Genomic DNA, 21,386 nt, shown 5'->3' with positions numbered 1-21,386 from the left:
AAACACTGCGTGTTTCCGCTGCAGGAGTCCTGTTTGCCTGACGCATCAAACTGTCTTGTGTCCAGGGTGTACCTCAAAGTTATAGGTAAGTTACAACATGAAAATTTTGTTTACTTCTTGTTTGCTTGAATATCATCCAATTTTTTCAGCTAAAATATTATATTGTTTTACATTTTTGTTTTTTTTTTCGAATTTATTTCCCTTCAGAATTTTTTTTGGGGGTCAAAATTCTAATTTTATGGTCGTAAAATAATCGTCAATCATCCAGCAACCTACCATAAAATTTTTATGCATATCCAAGAATAATTAGATTAGTAAATAACACCTTGAAATTGACATACCCTTCCTACATTTCAGGTGGCAGATATGGCAGTCGGAGTTGGTGTGGTTTGCGGCCATTTTGTGGACATATCCGAAGCGTAAGTTGCCATATCTCTATATATTCCTGTTTCCTATAGAATTTGTGATATTTTGGTATATTTTTACCTGCATAAATATCATATTATATATTAAATATGTCTTTTTATACGAAATTTTAATGGTGACAAAAAATTACCTTTAGATATGGTCCCTGATATAACAGTAATTTACAAAATAATGAAGATTTTTTTACATATTTTTATTTTAGGATAACATATGTTTATTCCATAAAAAAATTAGCCAGGTCCTATTTCATTTGGGTACCCCAAAAAATTCATGAAATTTGTACTAATTTTTTTGGCCAAAAAAAGTTACCCTTTATTTCTCATTTCAGATCTTCACCTCTATGGGTCCGATCACTTCCAAGTTGCCACAAGATGTTTCCTGAACATTCAGGAATCTTTTCCTAAAGGGATTTTTGTATATATGTATATTTTCTTTTTTGTGAATTTTTATGTAAATTTTTCATACTTAATTTTTAAAAAAATTTATAATAAATAGTTTTTCTGCAGATGGGTAGTATTTATCTTTACCGTAGTTTTTAGTATTCTTTGAAGTATTTTACGCGAACAAAAACCTGAAGGTTAATGCACAAACAAATTTTTCTAGAATTTTTTTTTGCGTCCAAGAACGATACCTGTCCAGGGTTAAGTCAGCTGCCCTCTTTGCCTCACTTACCTTGCGCTTTACTTCCACATTTTTCTCTCTATATCTTTCATACTTCTCTACACTATTACTCTGCAGCCATTCTTCAAAAGCCCTCTTTTTCTCTTCCACTTTTACCTTCACTCCATCATTCCACCATTCACTGCCCTTCCTCATGCTGCCTCCAACAAACTTCTTTCCACACACATCACTTGCAATCCCAACCAAATTTTCTTTTACTAACTTCCACTCCTCCTCTAAATCAACAGTTTCTCTTACTTTCACTTCGTCATATGCCATTTTCAACTTTTCTTGATATTTACTTTTTACCCCCGGGTTTTATTAGCTCTTCAACCCTCACTAGCTCCCTTTTACATCCACCTATTCTATTCCCCCACCCCCCCTCCTTTGCTACAACTAATTTTCCTTCCACCAAAAAATACGTGAACGTCTTTCAATCTTCCAAACATTCTTTTAGTTATCAACACATAATCCATTAATGCCCTTTCTACCACTCTTCCATTTGCCATTCTTACCCATGTGTACTTGTTTTTATCTTTCTTTTTGAAAAAGCTAGAACTTATCACCATCACTTGCTCAACACACTTATCTACCAGTCTCTCACCACTCTCATTTTCACCTGGTATGCCATTCTTCCCAATGACACCTTCTACCTCTCCAGCACCCACTCTAGCATTTAAGTCACCCATGACAACTACATAATTCCTTCTACCCAGTCCTTCTACACACCTAGTTAATTCATTCTTGAACTCATTCCGCTCTCCTTCACTTTTCTCACAACCTGGCCCATACGCATTGACAAAAGCCCAACATTCCCTACCCAACCTAACCCTTACCCACATTAACTTAGATGATATTTCCTTCCATTTCACTACTTCACCTGTCATCCATTTACTCAGCAATAAAGAAGCCACACCTTCTCTTGCACTTCCCCTTTCAATCCCAGACACTCTACCAGACATTTCACCAAACATCACTTCACCTTTCCCTTTTATCTTTGTCTCACACAAAGCCAATATATCCATCCTTCTATTCCTAAACATACTTCCAATCTCGCATCTTTTACTCTCTATTGTACTACATCCACGCACATTCAAACACCCCAAAACTAGAGTGCGGGGAGAAGTCACTCAACCCCACTAGGTCCACCTCTTTGATGTCTAACAGGATTATAATACAGGAGAGGGGGTTCCCAGTCCCCTCGTCCCGTCCCGTCCCTTTTAGTTGCCTCTTACGACACGCACGGATACGTTGGCGCAATTCTAATTGTTTTTATGCCCCCGCAGCCACAGGTCTCTACAAGTTGTCATTATGCCGATTAATCAAATTTTTCAACTGAGGTTGGCCAGAAAGGTAAGTTAACCACCACAGATAATTTATCATCTTAGTCCCAATTTGATTGTCGATGAATAAGTTAACCACATGGCAAACCCAACAACCCATGATGATATCCTACATATTCTGTAATTGCTGACTTACCGGACACATCTCAATGTCATTATGAATTTCAAAAAGTTTCAATTTTGCCTCCGTCTTCCGCTTATCATCATTAATAAAGGTCATAACTGATTTTATCCCATCAAGAGCCTGTTCTAAAGCTGCATTATCTGGACTGGCTTTGTCTGTATGTTTCAATATGTCTGAAAAAAAGTAGCCATATGTTAGATCAAAATTTTTCACATAATGTACCGAAAACAACTACAGTAGATCTTGAGACAACTAATAAATCTTCAACTATATTTTGTGACTTCTCTTTAGTACTGCAACATACATTTAATATTTTGTTTTTACTTCATACTGTATTGCTATTAATATAAGTTACTTATTTGAAAGTGCACTCATGATCACACAAAAAGATCTGGCAACAAAAAAAGATCACAGTTGGATGCCTGTGACCAACAAAACAGTGTTTCTTGTGAAAAAATGTTTCCTTAGTTACTACTGTATCAAAAACTTGCTGGTTATTTCAAGATATTGAATGACTGTAATAGCACCCTCTAGGGATAAAACCCATAATATAGGTTAAATTACCTATAGGATGTTTTTATTTATTTACCTAAGCAGAAATAATAGTCAACTAGAACAAAAATATTACCAGTTGCAGATAACTATTTGCTTACTGGCCTCTAACATCAATATTCCAAAGACTACAAATATGGACTAAATTTTAGTCTAAGAGGATATTGTAAATAGAACTGAAAATAATTTTCACCAAATCAAGTTATCCTCATCTACCTATTAAAGCTACTACCAATCTGATCCTTTTGGTTTGGGAATTATATAAGCTGAAAAAGACTTGATTTGCCAATACAGCCTCAATTTAACATATGAAAATAATTTTTACCAAATAAAGTTTGGACCATCCTGATATCCTCATCTACCTGTTAAATCTACTTCCAATCTGATCTTTTTTGGTTTGGGAATTATATAAGCTGAATAAAACTTGAGATTTGCCAATACAACCTCAATTTAACATATGATATAGGCTACAGTAGATTATAACAAAAGACCTAATATTTGAATGCTAGTAATTTGTTCAATTATTTCAGAAATATCATCCATGGTATATCATTACTGTATAAAAGACTGCCATAAACATTAAGCAGACGGAAGCATATATTAATTCCCATTCACAAAAATATACATCAAAACTTTAATTTTTAACAACGAAAAATCCCAAGATTGCCATCATTCATGCAGTTACACAAAACACTTCAAAAACATATCTCACCATTGTTTACAATCCAGTTTGACCCTTCAAAATTGGTGCTGCACTCAAATTAGAAATAGTAAGGATATAACAATTACACCCAGCTCTATAATAAATACCAACAAACAAAACATCTTGTCACCAATTTGTTTACAAAAAATTTTAAGCAGTGACATTTATTGTAAATTGCTATACTAAATTGATAAAGATAGTATTGAATGTCAAGTGTTACTTAAAACATATTTCAAGCAAAACATCTCTAGAAACACTGAGAATTTTCTTACTCACCATTGATTAATAAGCTCATTGATGGTAATCTTTGTACAGGTCTAATCAAAAGTTCTTGGAAACTCTGTCTACCGCACTCTGGTTTATTTTGAGCGATTTTGAGAAAAGCATGGAATCTTGGTCTTTCTATGCTTATTTTTTGAATCATCTCTTTCATGTTTTCAAAAAAGTTAATGAATGGTGGATATGCTCTCTCTAAATCACTGGACTGAAAAGAAATAAATGGACTTATCCAAAATTATGCACAATGTTGAATCACCTAAAAATATCAAGCACAAATATTTATTGATTTAAGGATACAAGGGAAAATACACATGGGATGTAAACCATGTATGATATGCAAAAAGCAGTAAATGTAAATTTTGATACAATATTTAATTATAATATCAATAAAATGACATAACTTGAAGTAATTTGCATTTTTCCTAACAATACAATCCTGGAGGTCCTTTACATATATGAAATCAGCGCAAGCTGGCATGCAGCTATAAAAATCTTAATGAAGTATAAACAACCATTATAGTTGTTACCAGTGGTAGCAGGGAGAAGCAACCCCCCTACTCATACCTTCCTCACTTTGATCACAGACAGGAGTTTCTCCACGGGGTTCGGTGATGGTGAGCAAAATATGCGTAAAAAACTATAGATTTATATTGTTAGGAAAAATATAAATTTCTTCCAAATTTGTCATTTGTTCCTACACTAAATACAAACCTTATGTTCTTTACATACAGTAAGATATTTACACTTCGGTGGGTATAATTCCCATCAACTGGCAGAAACTTTAAACGGGATTGTCGCATCCGAGCATAATAATTCTAAGGATGAACATTCTCACATCCCATAAAGCAGTGGCCTCTTAATAAAGTAAATATGAGCAAAAGAATATAATTGTGACTTTCAAGGCTATGTATAACAAGAGGTTTGTGATTATACACACTGAGAGCTGACGTCCCAACTCCCCCTCATAAGGAGATTGGGGACAAAACTTGAATACACACTACAAGATAAAATGGGGCTTACCTGCAATTGTAGGAGTTTTAGCTGACGGAGTCTTAAGATGCTATGCCCCAAAGGAGAGGTAGAAGATGAAGAAATAAGGCCAGTCATTCTTATTCCTTCATTCTACACTAACACCGTAATCTCTGCCCTTGAACGAGTGCTAATAGTCCTGTGAGGAGCTAAGGCAGGTAAATCCCTTGCTGTGCAGCTACCACAGGTCCCATCAAAATGGTTTCTAAGGACCTGTGGGTCATGTGTCTTGCAGGTAGTGGGCAGTGAAGGTGGTTTGTTTCCTCTACACCACTACTTGAAGTAGCTGCATCACGAAAAGGTTCTTCTTGAATGCCAGGGGTTAAGTTCATTTGAGATAGAACCTTAGCGCTCTCAAAGGACACAAAAGTAGTTGCTAAAGATTATCAATGACCTCTCGAAGACTCAAAATCTGGAAAGAACTTAACCTAGGATCAGAAAACGCCGTATTTTGAGTCTTAGCAACGAACTCAGGGAAAATGCTGAATGTATTCCATCCCAATCCCTTTGTATGGGTGATGTCGTAGGAGAGACCATGCCAAGTCTTTTGCCCTCTTAGCAGAGGGTAAGGGGAGATGAAAGACAGTTTTCAACTGAGATCACAGACTGAAGCCTAATGAAAAGCCTCATAAGGGGCTTCTTTAAAGAACCCAAAAACTTTCATTTTTCCTTATAGGTAGTCTCACTTACAACAGAGATCAAGCCTGTTCGAGACTTTGTAAGAGCATAGACAGCTCTAACGAAAAGGAAATATTTACCCTCTCATTCTAAAGACCTGGCTAAAGGCCGAGTGATAGCCTTTCACTGCTGAGACCTAGTGAAAACTTTGCAATTAGTTATAAAGTGGCTTCAAGAGGAGAGGCACCCCTTCCATAACTCCAATGACAGAAGATCGTCCACTTTGAATCATAGACTGAGAATGAAAACCTCCTGAGGCATCCAGACATCTGTTTCGCCACAGTTCATGAAAAGCCTCACACAGTGAGGAGATGCTGGATAACCTACAGGAGTAAAGACATAAGGATTCTAGAACCTGATGATAAATCTGGGCATGGGGTTGGCATAACAGGTTGTGAAGGAGGGACAGCTCCCTCAGAACTTGTCAACAGTAGTAGCAGATCCAAGAACTATTCAGAATGATGCCCCTGTCAAACTCTTAAAGTCATCATCAGGTTGGTTGATGATTATAACCTGTTAAGGAGTTTTCTCATTAGGCAGAATGGGTGAGAAACACTTACATGCCCAGATGGTTCAATTGATGCTGGAAAGCATCCTGGAATGCTAACTGTGGATCCATAACAGACATTTTTTAAGGTGCGAACATTCAATTTCCAAATGCAAATGACCAAAATTCAAAAATATGTTAAAAAACAACGTGGAGTTATAATAACTAAATTAGCATCACTACTGACTGGTTCATGATGCCACCGATGCCATCCATGCCAGGCAGCAGAGACCTGCTTTATTCAAAATCCATTATGTTTGCTTTTGTGATCATTGTAGCTTATCTATGTACATGTATTACCTCCGCCATATTTCTGCCTTATTTCCATAAATTACAAGAACATTAACTATGGCCGATGAGCCCAATGCTAGTGGTAGCGCAGCAAATTGCAAAATTAGTGGTGATAATGGTAGTAATCTAAAGGAAAGGCAAGCCATTTCAAAGAAAATTAAAATACTTTAGCCATTATCAAGACACTAGATAATTGTGAGATGGCAAATATTGTGTGTAAGAATCAAGTAAATTGATCAACAATTGGCACGAGTTATCAGACGAAACAGAGTTTTCTGACGATGGAGAATTATCTCATGTCAGCTAACTCGTCTCCCTTTATCATATCTCAATATCACCACAAGAAAATAGTTTAAACACTTACGTTACAGTATTTTATTGTTTTCTTTAATACTTTACAATAAACTATTCTACTGTATATGAGAGAGAGAGAGAGAGAGAGAGAGAGAGAGAGAGAGAGAGAGAGAGAGAGAGAGAGAGAGAGAGAGAGAGAGAGAGAGAGAGAGAGAGAGAGAGAGAGATATATATATATATTACAAGGATTTTCAATTTCGAAAGATTTTTAGTACATGCGCAGAGATTCCATTTTCTCTTTGGTAGAACGATTTAGTTAAGCATTCAGAGAGTTCTTATAATCTTGCCTAACTTATTCATAAACTTATTCACCATATTACTGTTTACTACATCCACTGGTAGTCTATTCCAAGTATTTGCTATTTTGTATGTAAAGAAATTACCTTATTGAGTAGTGTTGTATATTTTCAATTCCAGTTTGTATCCATTACCTCTGGACTGATGAGTGCTAAGCATGATTAGATTGATATAATCTATATTTAAGGCTATTAGTTACAGAGGAGCGTAAGCGCCAGAATTAAAAAGAGAGAAAAAAAAAAGGGTTAGTTTTACAATATTCAACATGAGATAACTTTTAGACTGAAGGAGCTAGAAAGCTGAGGTTGGTCTCAAATTTTATCGATTCGTGTGAATTATGTTGCAAAAAAAAATATATTGTTTTGGCAAGAAAAATGTATGTATATTTTTTAATATTTCCATAAAAACTGCGTTTTTCTCCTTTTGTTTTGATAAAAAAAAATATTTGGTTAAAAACACTAATTGAATAAAGATAATTTACTGATGTGTTGTATACAGATTGTGTGTATGTTATAAATTAAGTTATTCAGCATATGTGCATGCACACATACGCACAAAATATTCACTATTTATTTTTATAGAAGTTTTGGGTACAGTGGTACCTCTACATACGATCTTAATTCGTTCCAGAAACTGCTTCGTATGTTAAAACAATCGTAGGTTGGAGCAAATATTCCCATAAGAATACACTGTAATTTGTATAATTTGTTCCACACCCCAAAAATCAAAAATTTTAAATAATTTTTATTTTTCCTAACATACTTACCGAGAACTATTTTTCTTGGAGTCACTTGGTGATCTCTCTTTCTCGACCAAGGTTTTTGGCGCCGTTATCCCCCCACTCCGTTCTCTATATAGGCCTACCCCCGCCGCCAAAGAATGCGCCCCGAGGGCAGGATTAGGGCAGGTCACTGCTTCTCTGGGCCATTCTCCTCATTAAGTTCGTCGTATAGCCCAACTTGGCAATGGAAGGATGGCACTCGGGGACGGAAGGGAGGGCCATTACCCGAAAAATAGTTCTCGGTAAGTATGTTAGGAAAAATAAAAATTATCTAAAATTTTTGATTTGTTCCAACACGAATACTTACCGAGAACTATTTTTCTTGGAGACTTATACTTTGGGAGGCGGGAGTGCTATTCTGACACTTGACTCGGCACGTAGGGCCTAGAGGGCTATGGAATGCGGGGGCCTATCAGAGTACGGGAGTGAGGGTAACTGCGCAACCTTACGCTATTATCTAAGATTTTACCTCTTAAAAAATTCTTCTGACGATTTCTTCCGGATGTAGTCGCGAAGAATGTGTTCATCGTTGGGTACAGCCTCTGGCCTTACCGCTACACAGCCCGGAGGGCGGCCATGGCTGTCCCAATGGAGAACCCGTCCAAGGATTTCCTTGAATAACCCTTGAGGTAGTGGGCAGTAAAGGTTGACTGGTGCGACCAAGTGCCTGTCTGTAGGATCTGCCTCACCGCCATGTTTCTCTCAAAGGGCAAGGGGGTGGTCAGACCCCTGATGTCATGGGTCCGGGGAGTGCCTGGCACTGCCATCTTATCCTCTTCATAGGTTCTAGCGATGACTTGTCTCAGCCAGAAGGAAATGGTGTTCTTGGAAACTTGCTTCCTATTAACACCTGTGGAAACGAAGAGGTTTCTGATACCTGGTCGGAGTGAGAGAAGTCGAATGACAAACAATGGATCTCTCCCACTCTCTTATCGGAAGCCAAGGCCAGCAAGAAGACGGCCTTGAGGGTGAGATCTTTGTTCACGATATCTTTCAAGTGTTCAAAGGGGGAACGACACATCATCTTCTGGACCTTGCCTAAGTCCCACTGGGGCACCTTTCCCGCCTGAGGGGGGCAAGACTGTTCGAAGCTTTTGACAAGCATCGCTATGTGTCTCGAGGCCCCCAGGTCGATGCCCTTCAGGAGGAAGACTTGGCCTAAGGCCGCCCGAACCCCTTTTTATGGCTGGGATTGACATCTCCGCTTTGTCCTTGAGAAACACTAGAAAATCTGCCATGTCTAGGACAGAGGCCTTAAGAGGTCTAATGTGCCTCTCAGAGCACCACTTCGCGATGGAGGTCCATTTTGTCTGGTAGACCGCGGTTGACGACTTTCTTAGGAATAGAGACATTCTCTTAGCCGAGGAGGAAGAATATCCTTCTTTCTTCAGGAGCCGCTCTTAGACTTCAGTCTTGAAGACGTAGGGAGAGTGGCCTGTCGTGGAGCTTGAGAAAGTGAGGCTGGTGCAGGTCTGACCTGACGGACAGAGGCCACGGCGGTTGACTCGATAGGTCTTTTAGATCCGCGAACCATTCTCTCTCTCCGGCCACCAGGGCGCTACCAAAGTCATCTGTAGGTTTCGGGCCGTCTTTACTCTGCTGAGCACTTGTCTTATTAACGTGAAAAGGGGGAAAGGCGTACACATCCAGATTGTCCCACTTATGCTGAAAAGAGTCTTCTAAGGATGCTTTCGGGTCTGGTACAGGGGAGCAATAGACTGGGAGTTGGGCGTTGAGGTTGTTGCAAAGCGGTCAACCACCGGGGAACCCCAGCGTTGAATGATGAGCTTGGCTATTCCTGGGAGAAGGGACCATCTGTCCCTACTATGTGGCCCATTCTGCTGAGGCCATCGGCCAGAACGTTTTTCTTCCCGGGAATGAACCTTGCTAACATCACCCCTTGATTTTCTTCCACTCAATCTAGACTCTCTATGGTGAGATCGCACAACTCCTTCGATTACAAGTACCCTGCTTCTTTATGTATGCCACTACCGGTGCTATGTAAATTCCACCCACGAACATTCCTCCCACCAAATTCCACCCACGAAAATTTCACCCACGTCAAGTTCCACCCACGGAAATTCCACCCACAAAGAATTTCTACATCTTGTCTTTCATGTATGTTTAATCATAAAAGTGAGGTTGAAATGACTATAATACGTGTGGGAAAGGAAACACAGACAATTTTTAAAACATTAAATAATATTTATTGATTGTATCCATTGAAAGTGAGGTTGAAATTACTATTATTCATATGGGAAAGGAAACACAAACAATTTTTAAAACATAAAATAATAGTTATTGATTGTATCCATTCAAAGTGAGGTTGAAATTACTGTTATACATATGGTAAAGGAAACAGACAATATTTAATACATAAAATAATATCTATTGATTGTATCCATTTCGTATTGCAACCTATGCAAAATTAAAATTCAAACAAAAGAAATTAAATTTATTTAACCATGCAAGTTATGTGCTATACCTTTCAGAAATTCTAATATGTATGATGGCTCATAATTTTCTACAAGATTTATAAGTCTCTCATTGATAGACTTATATTTCTTTCTTTTCTGAGCCTCGTCATCTCGTCTTAAATGAATAATTTTAGTTTGGGTTAGAGCTTCCTCTTTTTGGAGTGATGAGCAAAGTGTCCATAAATTTGGATGGATACTTGTTAACAACGTTCTTAGAGCACTATTAAAACCTTCCACATGATTGTTTGTCCTCGGTACGTTATTTAGAGTACGCTCATGTACATTCCACATTTCGATAGGGAAAAGAGGTTCAACTCTCCGTCTCCGTTCACCTCTTCCACGTTGGACACCAACGATAGTGATTGTTTAACGAAGATAGTTCTTTAAAATAAACAAACATCTGTTTCAATACTAGTCTGTAGGATGGTGATTGTTTAACGAAGATAGTTGTTTAAAATAATCACCCATAATATATATATATATATATATGTGTGTGTGTGTGTGTGCATATATATATATATATATATATCTGTGTGTGTGTGCATACATACATATATATATATATATATATATAGTAAAAAATTTTGTTAACGTTTAAACCTTCAGTTATTGATATGAAATAAACAAAGTTTCATTTGGTCTAATGATTAAATAAATGAAAAATAAAAAAAATAGAAAATATGGGTGGAACTTTCGTGGGTGGAATTTCACATGGGTGAAATTTTCGTGGGTGGAATTTTCGTGGGTGGAATTTTCGGACCACGGCCACTACCGTGGCGTTGTCGCTCATCCACGCCACGGTGTTCCCCTTTAGCAGACTTGCGAAGTGTAGGCACGCCTTCTGGACTGCTTCCAACTCCAGGACATTGTGTGGAGTTGCCTCTCCCCTTCCAACCAGGTCTCTCGTGCAGTTTCGTCGAGGGGAAGGGCTCCCCATCCCTGGTTGGAGGCGTCTGTGAACAGTAGTAACTCGGGAGGGCCGGTCCCGAAGGTCGTCCCCTTGAGTGAGTTCGACTGGCAATGCCACCATTCTAGGGAGGGTCTCGTGTCTGGAATGACTGGGATTAGCACCTCCTGCGAATCCGTCTGTCACCAGAGGTTCCTGAGATTCCATTGGATGGATCTGAGCCTTACCCTCCCTTGGGGAACTAGGTTCTCCAATGAGACCAGGTGACCTATCAGCCTCTGCCCGTCTTCCGCCCTCCTGGGGTGTTCTGACAGGAACGGCTGACTAATGAGCCTGAGGTTTCTTATCTTATCCTCCGAAGGGAAAATTTTCCCCGAAAGATGTCTAATGTTATTCCCAAGTAGTTCATTCCGGTGGATGGGGATAGATTTGACTACTTCGGGTTGATTAAGTTCCCCAGATCCTTGCAAAACTGGAGGAGACTTCTCCCTTGTCCCTCCAAGAGGACCATTGAGGCGGAAAGAAGCCACCAGTCGTCCAGGTATTTGATAAGGCGGATGCCTCGTTCGTGAGCCCCCACTGCGACAGCCGTGGAGACTCTCGTGAACACTTGGGGCGCTGTTGACAGACCAAAGAAAAAGGGTCCTGAATTGCAGGATCTGGGAACCCTATTTCACCCGGAGGAGCTTCCGACCCGAGGTGTGGACCGGAATCTGGAAGTATGCGTCCTTGGGGTCGATGGTCATCCTACAATCTTTCTCCCTCAAGGACAGCAGGACTAAATTCTGAGTGTCCATTTTGAAGTCCGTCTTCTTGACGAACCTGTTGAGAGCTGACAGATCTATAACCGGTCTCCACCCCCCGGTCGCTTTTTCCACCAGGAATAGGCGACTGTAGAAACCTGGACCTGGGAGAAGAACTTCTTCCATGGTACCCTTCTCTAGCATGGACGACACCTCCTCTTGAAGGGCGGTCCTCTTTAACGGGTCTTTGGGATCTAGCCATTCTATCCGGTTGGCCGGAAAAAGCGTGGGTGGTTCCGTTAGGAACGGAAGTCTGTAGCCCTTCTTTAGTACGGACACTGTCCAAGGTTCTGCTCCTTGAGCCCTCCATGCTTGCCAATGACATCCAAGTCATCCTCCAACCCGAGGGTTGGGCGGGGATAGGGGGCCTCCCACTCTTATCTTCTTCTAGAGGGGAGGCCTGATCTGTCTCCCCTAGAGGCGGAGTAACCCGACCTGAAGGAGCTAGAGGGCGCTGGAGCTCCCCTGCGGGGGGGCTGAGGCGTTGCGGACCAGGAGGAAGAGGGGGGCTTCTCTCCTCGTAGTGCTGGTAGAGGCTTGGGGTGTCGCGGCACTATCCGAGACGGACCTCTTATAGGACGGTCTCCTAGGAGTCGTAGGTCTGGGGACGTTAGCCTCCTTCTTTTTCAAGACCTTCTCCATTATGGCTTCTAGTTCCTTCCGAGGAAACAGAGACTCTCCCCACAGGGGAAAGCTGCGAATGGCTCGCGTCTCCCTGTCTGGTACCTTCCAAGACACCTTCGCCAGAACAGTGTCTCGCTTCCAGAACACCCAGTTAGCTGTTAGTGCGAGAGACTGATATGTCAATAACCTAAGGGTTGAAGGCCTTGCTGGACAGGGTCCTCGGGGTCAAAGGAGGCTTGTACACCTCCCAAAGTGTAAGCCCACCAGTCCAGCCAAGAGGAGACGTTTACTAAGTCCCCGACATTTTCTCCATCATGGAGGCTTCTGCTGGCGAGAACCAGACTGGGGCCGAAGAGGCTCTACTGTCTGAAACGCCTTGACTAAGGATGTCCTGCTGACCCCACCTTAAAGGTTGGAGGACCCCAGCATTGCTGGCCACTACTTTGCCGACATACCCCTGCTCTAGGACTAGATCTCGGGTTAGAGGAAGTGCTAGGGACGTCTTAGGTTGGGAGGAGTCTGCATGATCCTCAAAAAGGCTTGACTTCCAGGAAACTTCAGCCGTAGTTGCAGGTTCCGGTACTTGTGGTGCCTTCTGCAAAGGCTAACCACTCTCCTATAGACGGAGTGCTCCGTCAGGGAGCGCTCCTCTCCGTCAGCCGAGGACTCGGCTTGGGGCCGGGGAGCTGGGTTACCGGGCACGCTGACTGGACGTCTAGCTCTTTGAGGCCAGGGGCGCCGTCCTGCCGAGGTACTGGATTTCATCTGCAGGGACGTCCGCACCAGGGGCCTGGGTTAACGCAGGCAACGCTGGTTCAGCGGGGACTCTCGTCGGCCCAAGGGCTCTGGGTGCCGAGGATGCGGTTCCCGTGGGCTGACCCGACAGCGGGAACCGTTCCTTCTGACCCGAAGGCCGCACCAGCCGGGCTGGTTCGGCCCGGCCGCCCGACAAGAAGCGCGTTTCCCCCGCTGGGCGGGGTTAACCGGAGGCTTCAGGGACTTACGCTTACCTGTAGAGTCCTTCCTACCGCTTGATCTCGAGGAGCCGGGTCACCGGGCACTCCCCGGGCGCTTCGGTTCTGGAACACCAGGCACTCCCTTGCGGTGGTACCGGTCTTCCCCGGCGGGGAGCTCCGCACCAGGTTCGGGGTCAGAACCAGCATCGCCGTACCGTCGAGGACTACTGTTCGTGTATTCTCTCCGGGGGACGCGGACGCGGATCCCCGTGGGCTGACCCGACGGAGGGAACCGTTCCTTTTAAGTCCGAGGGCCGAACCAGCTGTGCTGATTCGGCCAGGCTGCCCGTAAAGAAGCCCGGTTACACCCGCTGGTGGGCTGGGGGACGCGGACGCGGATCCCCGTGGGCTGACCCGACGGAGGGAACCGTTCCTTTTAAGTCCGAGGGCCGAACCAGCTGTGCTGGTTCGGCCAGGCTGCCCGTAAAGAAGCCCGGTTACACCCGTTGGCGGGGTGAACCGGAAGCTTCGCGGTCTTACGCCTGCCTGAAGAGGCCTTCTCGCATTTCTCCCTGCGAGGGTTATATCTGTGTCTGGAGGATGGCCTTCGTGGTGAGAAAAAACCCTGGGTTCCCGGTCCGGGGAACGCTGCAATACAGACCTGGGAGGCTCCTTCTCGGCGAGGCCCTCGGCTGCAGAAGAGACTCAAAAATACGCTAAGAGACTGGAGAAGAATTAGGGACATTTTTCCCCCACATGGGGTCATCAGAGGAGACGTGGCCTGCTTGCACCAGGACTCCGTCTCCCCACACATTCTCGAAAGTAGTACTTACCTCGAACTACTTCTTAAGAGTTATCTTCTTCAAAATAAACCAACCTCGTCTCCTACTCTGGTAGGAGAGGGTGGTAGGGAAGCTCTGTCAGGCGAGACGCCCGGCGCTAGTCTTCTTAGGCGAACCCTTCGTCGCCTACTTCTTCTTGGTGCTATACCGCACCCCCTCAAACTCCTGGGGAAGAGCAATGGGCACTTCCCCGCAACTGACTTACCTCGTCCCCTACTCTGGGTAGGGGAAGATGGCTGTATAAGAATCTCTATTCGACGAGGCATCGGGAATTAAGTGGCGAGGAGAGGCTCGTCTTCCTACGAGCCTCTTGGATGTATTCTTCCTCTTGGTGCCGAAGTGCACTCACTGCACTACGTTCCAGGACCAGTAGTCCTGACACGTGGTTGAAGGGGAACATGAGCTGCCCCTACACGGCTAACACCGAGGATAAGGGGAGGAAGAATGATTTATTGTAAAATTGTTCCTTTCAGCTATTAATTCTTTGAAGGAAATCAAGGAATACTGTTCCTGAACGCACACAACGCACGACACAAGCACTTAAGGAAATGAATTAAACACCGGGTAAGCACACGGTTGAAAAGTGAACGCACAGGAACACTTAGGAAAGCACACTGCGAAAAAACACAAGTCCCCACGCTGGGAACACTTGGAACTAAACGCGCACAAAGGATCGAGAGAGACTTGAGAGTGAGGTGTGAACACCTCACGACCAAGAACTTAATGAGGAGAATGGCCCAGAGAAGCAGTGACCTGCCCTAATCCTGCCCTCGGGGCGCATTCTTTGGCGGCGGGGGTAGGCCTATATAGAGAACGGAGTGGGGGGATAACGGCGCCAAAAACCTTGGTCGAGAAAGAGAGATCACCAAGTGACTCCAAGAAAAATAGTTCTCGGTAAATATTCGTGTTGGAACAAACCTATATTAACTCCTTAATAAATTACTACATATAATTACAAAATAACAATAACATAACTGCATAATATGAAAGCATGTAAAAAAGATAATTATAAAGAAATAATAAATAAAAAATGTGTTTTATTGTCACTTTACCTTAGAGACAGGCCAACGCATGTGTAGGATTTGCTACGCCAGGAGGAGACGGACGATCGGCGAGAAGGTAGACATGGTGTTAACATGTTCTTTAAATAAATACACACTCTCTCTCTCTCTCTCTCTTTGTTCTTCTTCACTGTTAGTGTTAGAGACGTCTATCAATTTTTTCTGAGAGAGAGAGAGAGAGAGAGAGAGAGAGAGAGAGAGAGAGAGATTAAACAAAAATGTGTTGTGTACATATGATTTTTAACAGCATCAACGAGTTGAAAGGCCATTAAATGTAACTAAAAAAACAATATCAGCAAATCTGAATTCCTTTATTAACTAAAACAAATATTGATACAAACACACTCGTGTGCGTATGCGCAAACACACACACACGCAGGAGGAGACACGATCGGCGAGGAGGTAGAGATGGTGACTGCGATAATGTACCGTAACTTACACTACGGAAACTTTAATCTAACTTAGCTTATTTATTTTTTTTTTTATATTTATATTTCATATTTTTTACATTTTTTTCTTTTGATTTTTAATTTTCATCACTTTCAGTGATGAGTTACGGTACGTTATCACAGTCACTATTTCTACCTCCTCCCCGACCATCTGTTTCTTATTGCGAAGCAATTCTTGCACCTGTGTGTGTGTTTGTGCATACGCACACGAGTGTGTTTGTATCAATATTTGTTCTAGTTAATAAAGGAATTAAGATTAGCTGTTATTACTTTCTTAGTTACATTTAATTGTTTTTCAACTCGTTGACGCTGTTAAAAATCATATGTACTCTAAACACATTTTTTTTTAATCTCTCTCTATCTCTCTCGGAAAAAAAATAGACGTCTCTAACACTATAACAACGAAGAAGAACGAGAGAGAGAGAGAGAGGGAGAGGGAGAGAGAGAGAAGAGAGAGAGAGAGAGAGAGAGAGAGAGAGAGAGAGAGAGAGAGAGAGAGATTTTATTTAAAGAACATGTTAATGCTATGTTTAAAGAGAAACAGAAAAAGAGAGAAGACTTTTCAAAAGAGCTTGTTAATGCTATCTTAGTTTTCTTTGCTTCACTTTTTTCTTTTTTTCTGTTCATCCCACTGGCCCTTCTCACAAATGATCGTTGCCAACAATCTCTTTGTCCTTTATCCCTATCAACAAAAGGCGTTCTATCTCTTCCAGGGTATTGCTACGATTTTTGTAATAATGGTGATCCCCTTCGATGGTTTATCTACTTTAATGGCTGCCTTCTGCTTGATGATCGTCGAGATCATAGGCCTATTCCGGCCATATTGTTTAGCCATATCACTCACATGGACACTGCTCTCATGTTTTTCTATAATTTCTTGCTTCAATTCTAATGAAAGAATTGCCTTCTTCCTTTTCTCACCACTACCTGTACTGAAACTTAGCTTCTTAAGCACCATGATTATAGGTGAAATAAAAAAGGAAATGTGAGAAAAGGAAGAAAATAAGCACTTAATAACAGGCCAAACAGAGGACAACCACACGATACACACAAGAACAGAGAACAGAGCACTCGACGCTCAATGGTGTCCCTCTTACATGCTGCCATCTACCGGCGTAAACAAGATCTACATCGGATGTTGGAGCATTACTTCGGGTGTCAAGGCAGAAATTTGGTCAAATTTTACTTCGGATGTTGGAAAATTCGTATGTTAGGACAATCATATGTAGAGGTTCCAATGCATCTGTTTTTTCAATTTGGTTTAGTTCTTCTAAGAACTCTTATTTTTCTTTTAGAGTTACTCGTGACTAAACCCTGTGCATTCATCACTATTATGGTTTGTGTTTCATCCCCATTATTTAATATTAGTAATATGGATTTTCCCATGCTTCCTTCCTGTTCTGATATGATGTTCTTTTCTTCATTTCCAGGAATTCTGCCATTAAAAAATCCAACTTTTCTATTATAATTGCTCTTTCGCCTTCATATCTATTTTTGTGTGTATACCTGCAATTATCCCCATATCTGCACCAATCCCTGCATTATAGATGCATTCTTTGTAGTTGGGCTCTAAATGTGCATATTTGGGTTGAAAGGCCTCATATCACGGGGCCTTTGGTGCATAGCTCGGTATATACGCGGCTTGTTTTTTTGTTTTATTTTTGCTTTAATTTTTCTTTTCAGTTTGCTGAGTTTTCTCACTTTCATTCATGGTTGCAGGATGCATATATCGACATTTTTTGTTGAAATTGCATCCTTTTCCTTCTTTTAGGTTTTTGCATATTTTTGGATGGAGATCTCTGCATTCGTCTCCATATCCGTTTAAATACGCGCATTTACCATATATTTCATAATTATGGCATATCTTTGGATGCTTCTAGTAGCATCTTTCGCCAAATCTGCAATTCCCTCTTTTCAGCAAATTGCAGACTATATCTTTTTCTTTTTTTTTCTTGTTCTTGCTCTTCCCTAAAAGTATGTAGGTCCGGGTAGAGTCTCTTGGGTCTATTATTTGTTTCCATCTGATAATTTATTTCTTCGTAAGTATGTTGTTGGATGGCATCATAAGTTATATCAATGATTTCCTCTGCATCCTTACACATATCCTGTCCATTTTCTCTTCTTCTTCTTCTTCAACTATTTGCAGATTTAGTTTTGACTTAATTATATTTTCTATCCAGACTAAGCATGTTGAGCAGAATACCTTTGTGTCTCTATTTTTTATTTTTTGCTGTATTTCAGCAAATGTAGGGTGTGTTGGAACATGGCAGGCATCGCATTTTCTAATCAGTTGTTGAGTTTTATTAATGGAATACCATATCTTACATGTATTGCACCATTTTGGCATTCTTTTTCCCAATGCATCAATCAGCATATTCACCATATTGGACTTCTAATTGTTCTTTGATGGAATGTGTCGATTGATGTAGACTTTCTTTATAAGTCTCTTTATCACTTGGATCTTCTTTGGAATTTATTCTATTATTTTGCTGATGATTTCCGCAGATTTGCTCCAGTTTGTTGGATCATATTGTTTCAATATGTCTGCGAATATTTTTCCGTCACACTGGTTGGAGTTACTAGCGACCTCTGTTATCAGATGGTCGAGTTCTTGTTTCGTCAACTCATGAAATTTACTTTTGCTGATTGCAGCAATGTCCCTCCAAGCTTTGAATTCACTAGATAACTATCCTATGCCAACGTTTTATCCCACTTTTCTGACCTCAAACTAATCACCGACTATTCACGAAAACTTGTAGCTATATTGCACTCAATAGCCTTTTGTTATCCGCATTAAATCCACTCAATGGCCTTTTGTTATCCGCATTAAATCAGGATATCTATCTGGTCGCACAAGTGTACTCACTCACCGACATACAGAGAAAAAGAGAGAGAGAGAGAGAGAGAGAGAGAGAGAGAGAGAGAGAGAGAGTTCCTTATTTCCTTATTATATGTTTGGGTTCCCCCAGGTCCCTCAGTGTGAAGCACCTCGTATATCCACCAGAGTTGCTAATGCATCTTCCGGTGTATTTTGCATCTTCCAGTCTTGGATGGTCTGGGATCCATCTTTGGTATTTATCGAGTTTATTCTTAAACACATCAACGCTCACTCCTGATATGTTTCTTAGATGAGCTGCCAGCGCATTAAATAGTTGCTGTGCGCCTTCATTAGTTTTCCTGGTATAGTTTTGGGCACTATTAATCTACCTTGGCTTGCCCTTTATGATATTTTTTAGCTCAATGATATTTCCAGCAATTCCTTTGATTTGCTTCCATGCTTGTATTATCATGTAGCGTTCTTTTCCCCTTTCTAGACTGTACAATTTAGAGAGAGAGAGAGAGAGAGAGAGAGAGAGAGAGAGAGAGAGAGAGAGAGATTACAAGGAGCGACAAGGATTTTGGATGTCTCAAAGACATTTTAATCCATCCGCCGAGACTCCATTTGCTCTTTGGTAGAATGATTTAGTTTAAGCATTTAGAGAATTCTTATGATCTTGTCTAACTTATTCTTGAACTCATTTACCATGTTACTGTTAACTACATAAGCTGGAAGTCTATTATAAGTTTTTGCTATCTTGTATGCAAAGGAATTGCAATACTGAATGGTGTTGTATCTTTTCAATTCCAGTTTGTATCTATATTTGTTATTCTTTTAAGAATTTTGAATGCCTCTATCAACTGTCACCTTAGTTGTCTAGTTTGTGGATCAAGTAAAGTTCAAACGTCCCATACTCCGTCTATATCCAAATTGCCTTAGTGTTGGAACTAGTTTGGTGGCCCTAGCGTGTACTGCTTCCAGTCCTTCTGAATACTTGGAGCCTAAAATTGGACTCCGTATTCTACATGGGGCCTTACTAGTGATGTGTACAGTTGGAAAACTATGATATCCTACAACACATTGGTGTTGATGTAATAATAATCATGAAAATATTTGAGAAAATATATAAAAGATATGCTTTGTTATTCGTATGTGCGTAATCTCTCGATACGGTAGGGGGACCTAGAGATCAGCTGATCACAACCAAAATGCTTCTGAAATTGAAAAATAGAATACAAAAATACTTTAACACTTTCACCCCCAAAAGGACGTACGGGTACGTTCCTAATAACCCATCCCTTTACCCCCATGGACGTACGAGTACGTTTTCTATACTTATGCGTAGATAACAGGTCTTGGCAGGCCTTGTATTTGAAATACAACGCTTTACTGTTGTGATGTTGTTCCTTCGATGTCTTGTCATCAATGTAACATGAATAAAAAGTTTCTCTGGGCCTCACAAGGGTCAAGATGGACCTTTAAATTTTCTTTGAAGAATCAGCTGATACAGTGATCCCTCGCTGCTTTGCGGTTCGACCATCGCGGATTCACCACTTCGCGGATTTTTTTCATAACGCATGTATATACGTATATCGCGGATTTTCCAGAAATCTCAAAAATACCGCGATGTGACCGATGGTGCGAGATTGGAGAAAGTAAGGAAAATTGAATCATGATTGAATTTCAATATAAATGAAACTTTGAGGAGCAACAAAGATATCATTTGTTAGAGAGGTAGAGAGAGGTAAGGAATGGGAGGTAGTGAAAAGTAGCCCACAGAGAGAGAGAGAGAGAGAGAGAGAGAGAGAGAGAGAGAGAGAGAGAGAGAGAGAGAGAGAGAGAGAGAGAGAGAGAGAGAGAGAGAGAGTGTGTGTGTTGCTTTAAATGTAATAAACAAAAAAATTTGATAGGTTATAACACATTGGTGCTTATGTAATATCAACTGTATTGATGGTTTGAATAAGTTAAGAGATGGTATAAACGATACTTTGTTAGTGTATTCGTACACTCTCAAGAGCGGCAGCTAGACGTCAGCTGATCTAATCACAGCCAAAAGTAAAACAAAAAGAAGTCAACAATACTCTATTTTTAAAACACACCCGAAATTTAAAAACAAAAGTACACGCTTTCTTAATGTGCAATTAACTATTTAAAGAGTAGCAATTTTCTAAAATAAAATGATGTTTCCCAAATAATAGTGGTTTGCTGATGAAATCAGATGCCGTATTTTTAGCAACGATTGAAATGGATGTAAACTCGGCATAATTTTTTCGTTTCGTATTTAATTGACACTAAGAAAACTAATTTTAGTTTCTTCATCTATATGTAAGTATTGTATAACACGAGAGAGGAGAGAGAGAGAGAGAGAGAGAGAGAGAGAGAGAG

At 41.0% G+C, this 21,386-nt stretch overlaps 1 protein-coding gene across 1 annotated transcript in view; it reads right to left on the bottom strand.

Moving 5' to 3' along the window:
* pbl (epithelial cell transforming 2 pebble) overlaps positions 1–21,386 on the bottom strand; it is a 501,682-nt gene that overhangs the window by 273,081 nt on the left and 207,215 nt on the right. Inside the window, exons 11-12 of the mRNA XM_068379544.1 lie at positions 4,085–4,292; positions 2,566–2,726 (exon numbers count right to left, since the gene is read on the bottom strand). Of these exons, the coding sequence (XP_068235645.1) occupies positions 2,566–2,726; positions 4,085–4,292 (369 nt within the window). The remainder of the gene's footprint in view (positions 1–2,565; positions 2,727–4,084; positions 4,293–21,386) is intronic.

This window comes from Palaemon carinicauda, chromosome 9 (genome assembly GCF_036898095.1).
Source record: "Palaemon carinicauda isolate YSFRI2023 chromosome 9, ASM3689809v2, whole genome shotgun sequence".
In the NCBI taxonomy this organism is placed as follows: domain Eukaryota; kingdom Metazoa; phylum Arthropoda; class Malacostraca; order Decapoda; family Palaemonidae; genus Palaemon; species Palaemon carinicauda.
Note: the sequence above shows the minus strand (reverse complement) of the source record. Positions and strands in the feature narration are given on the sequence as shown.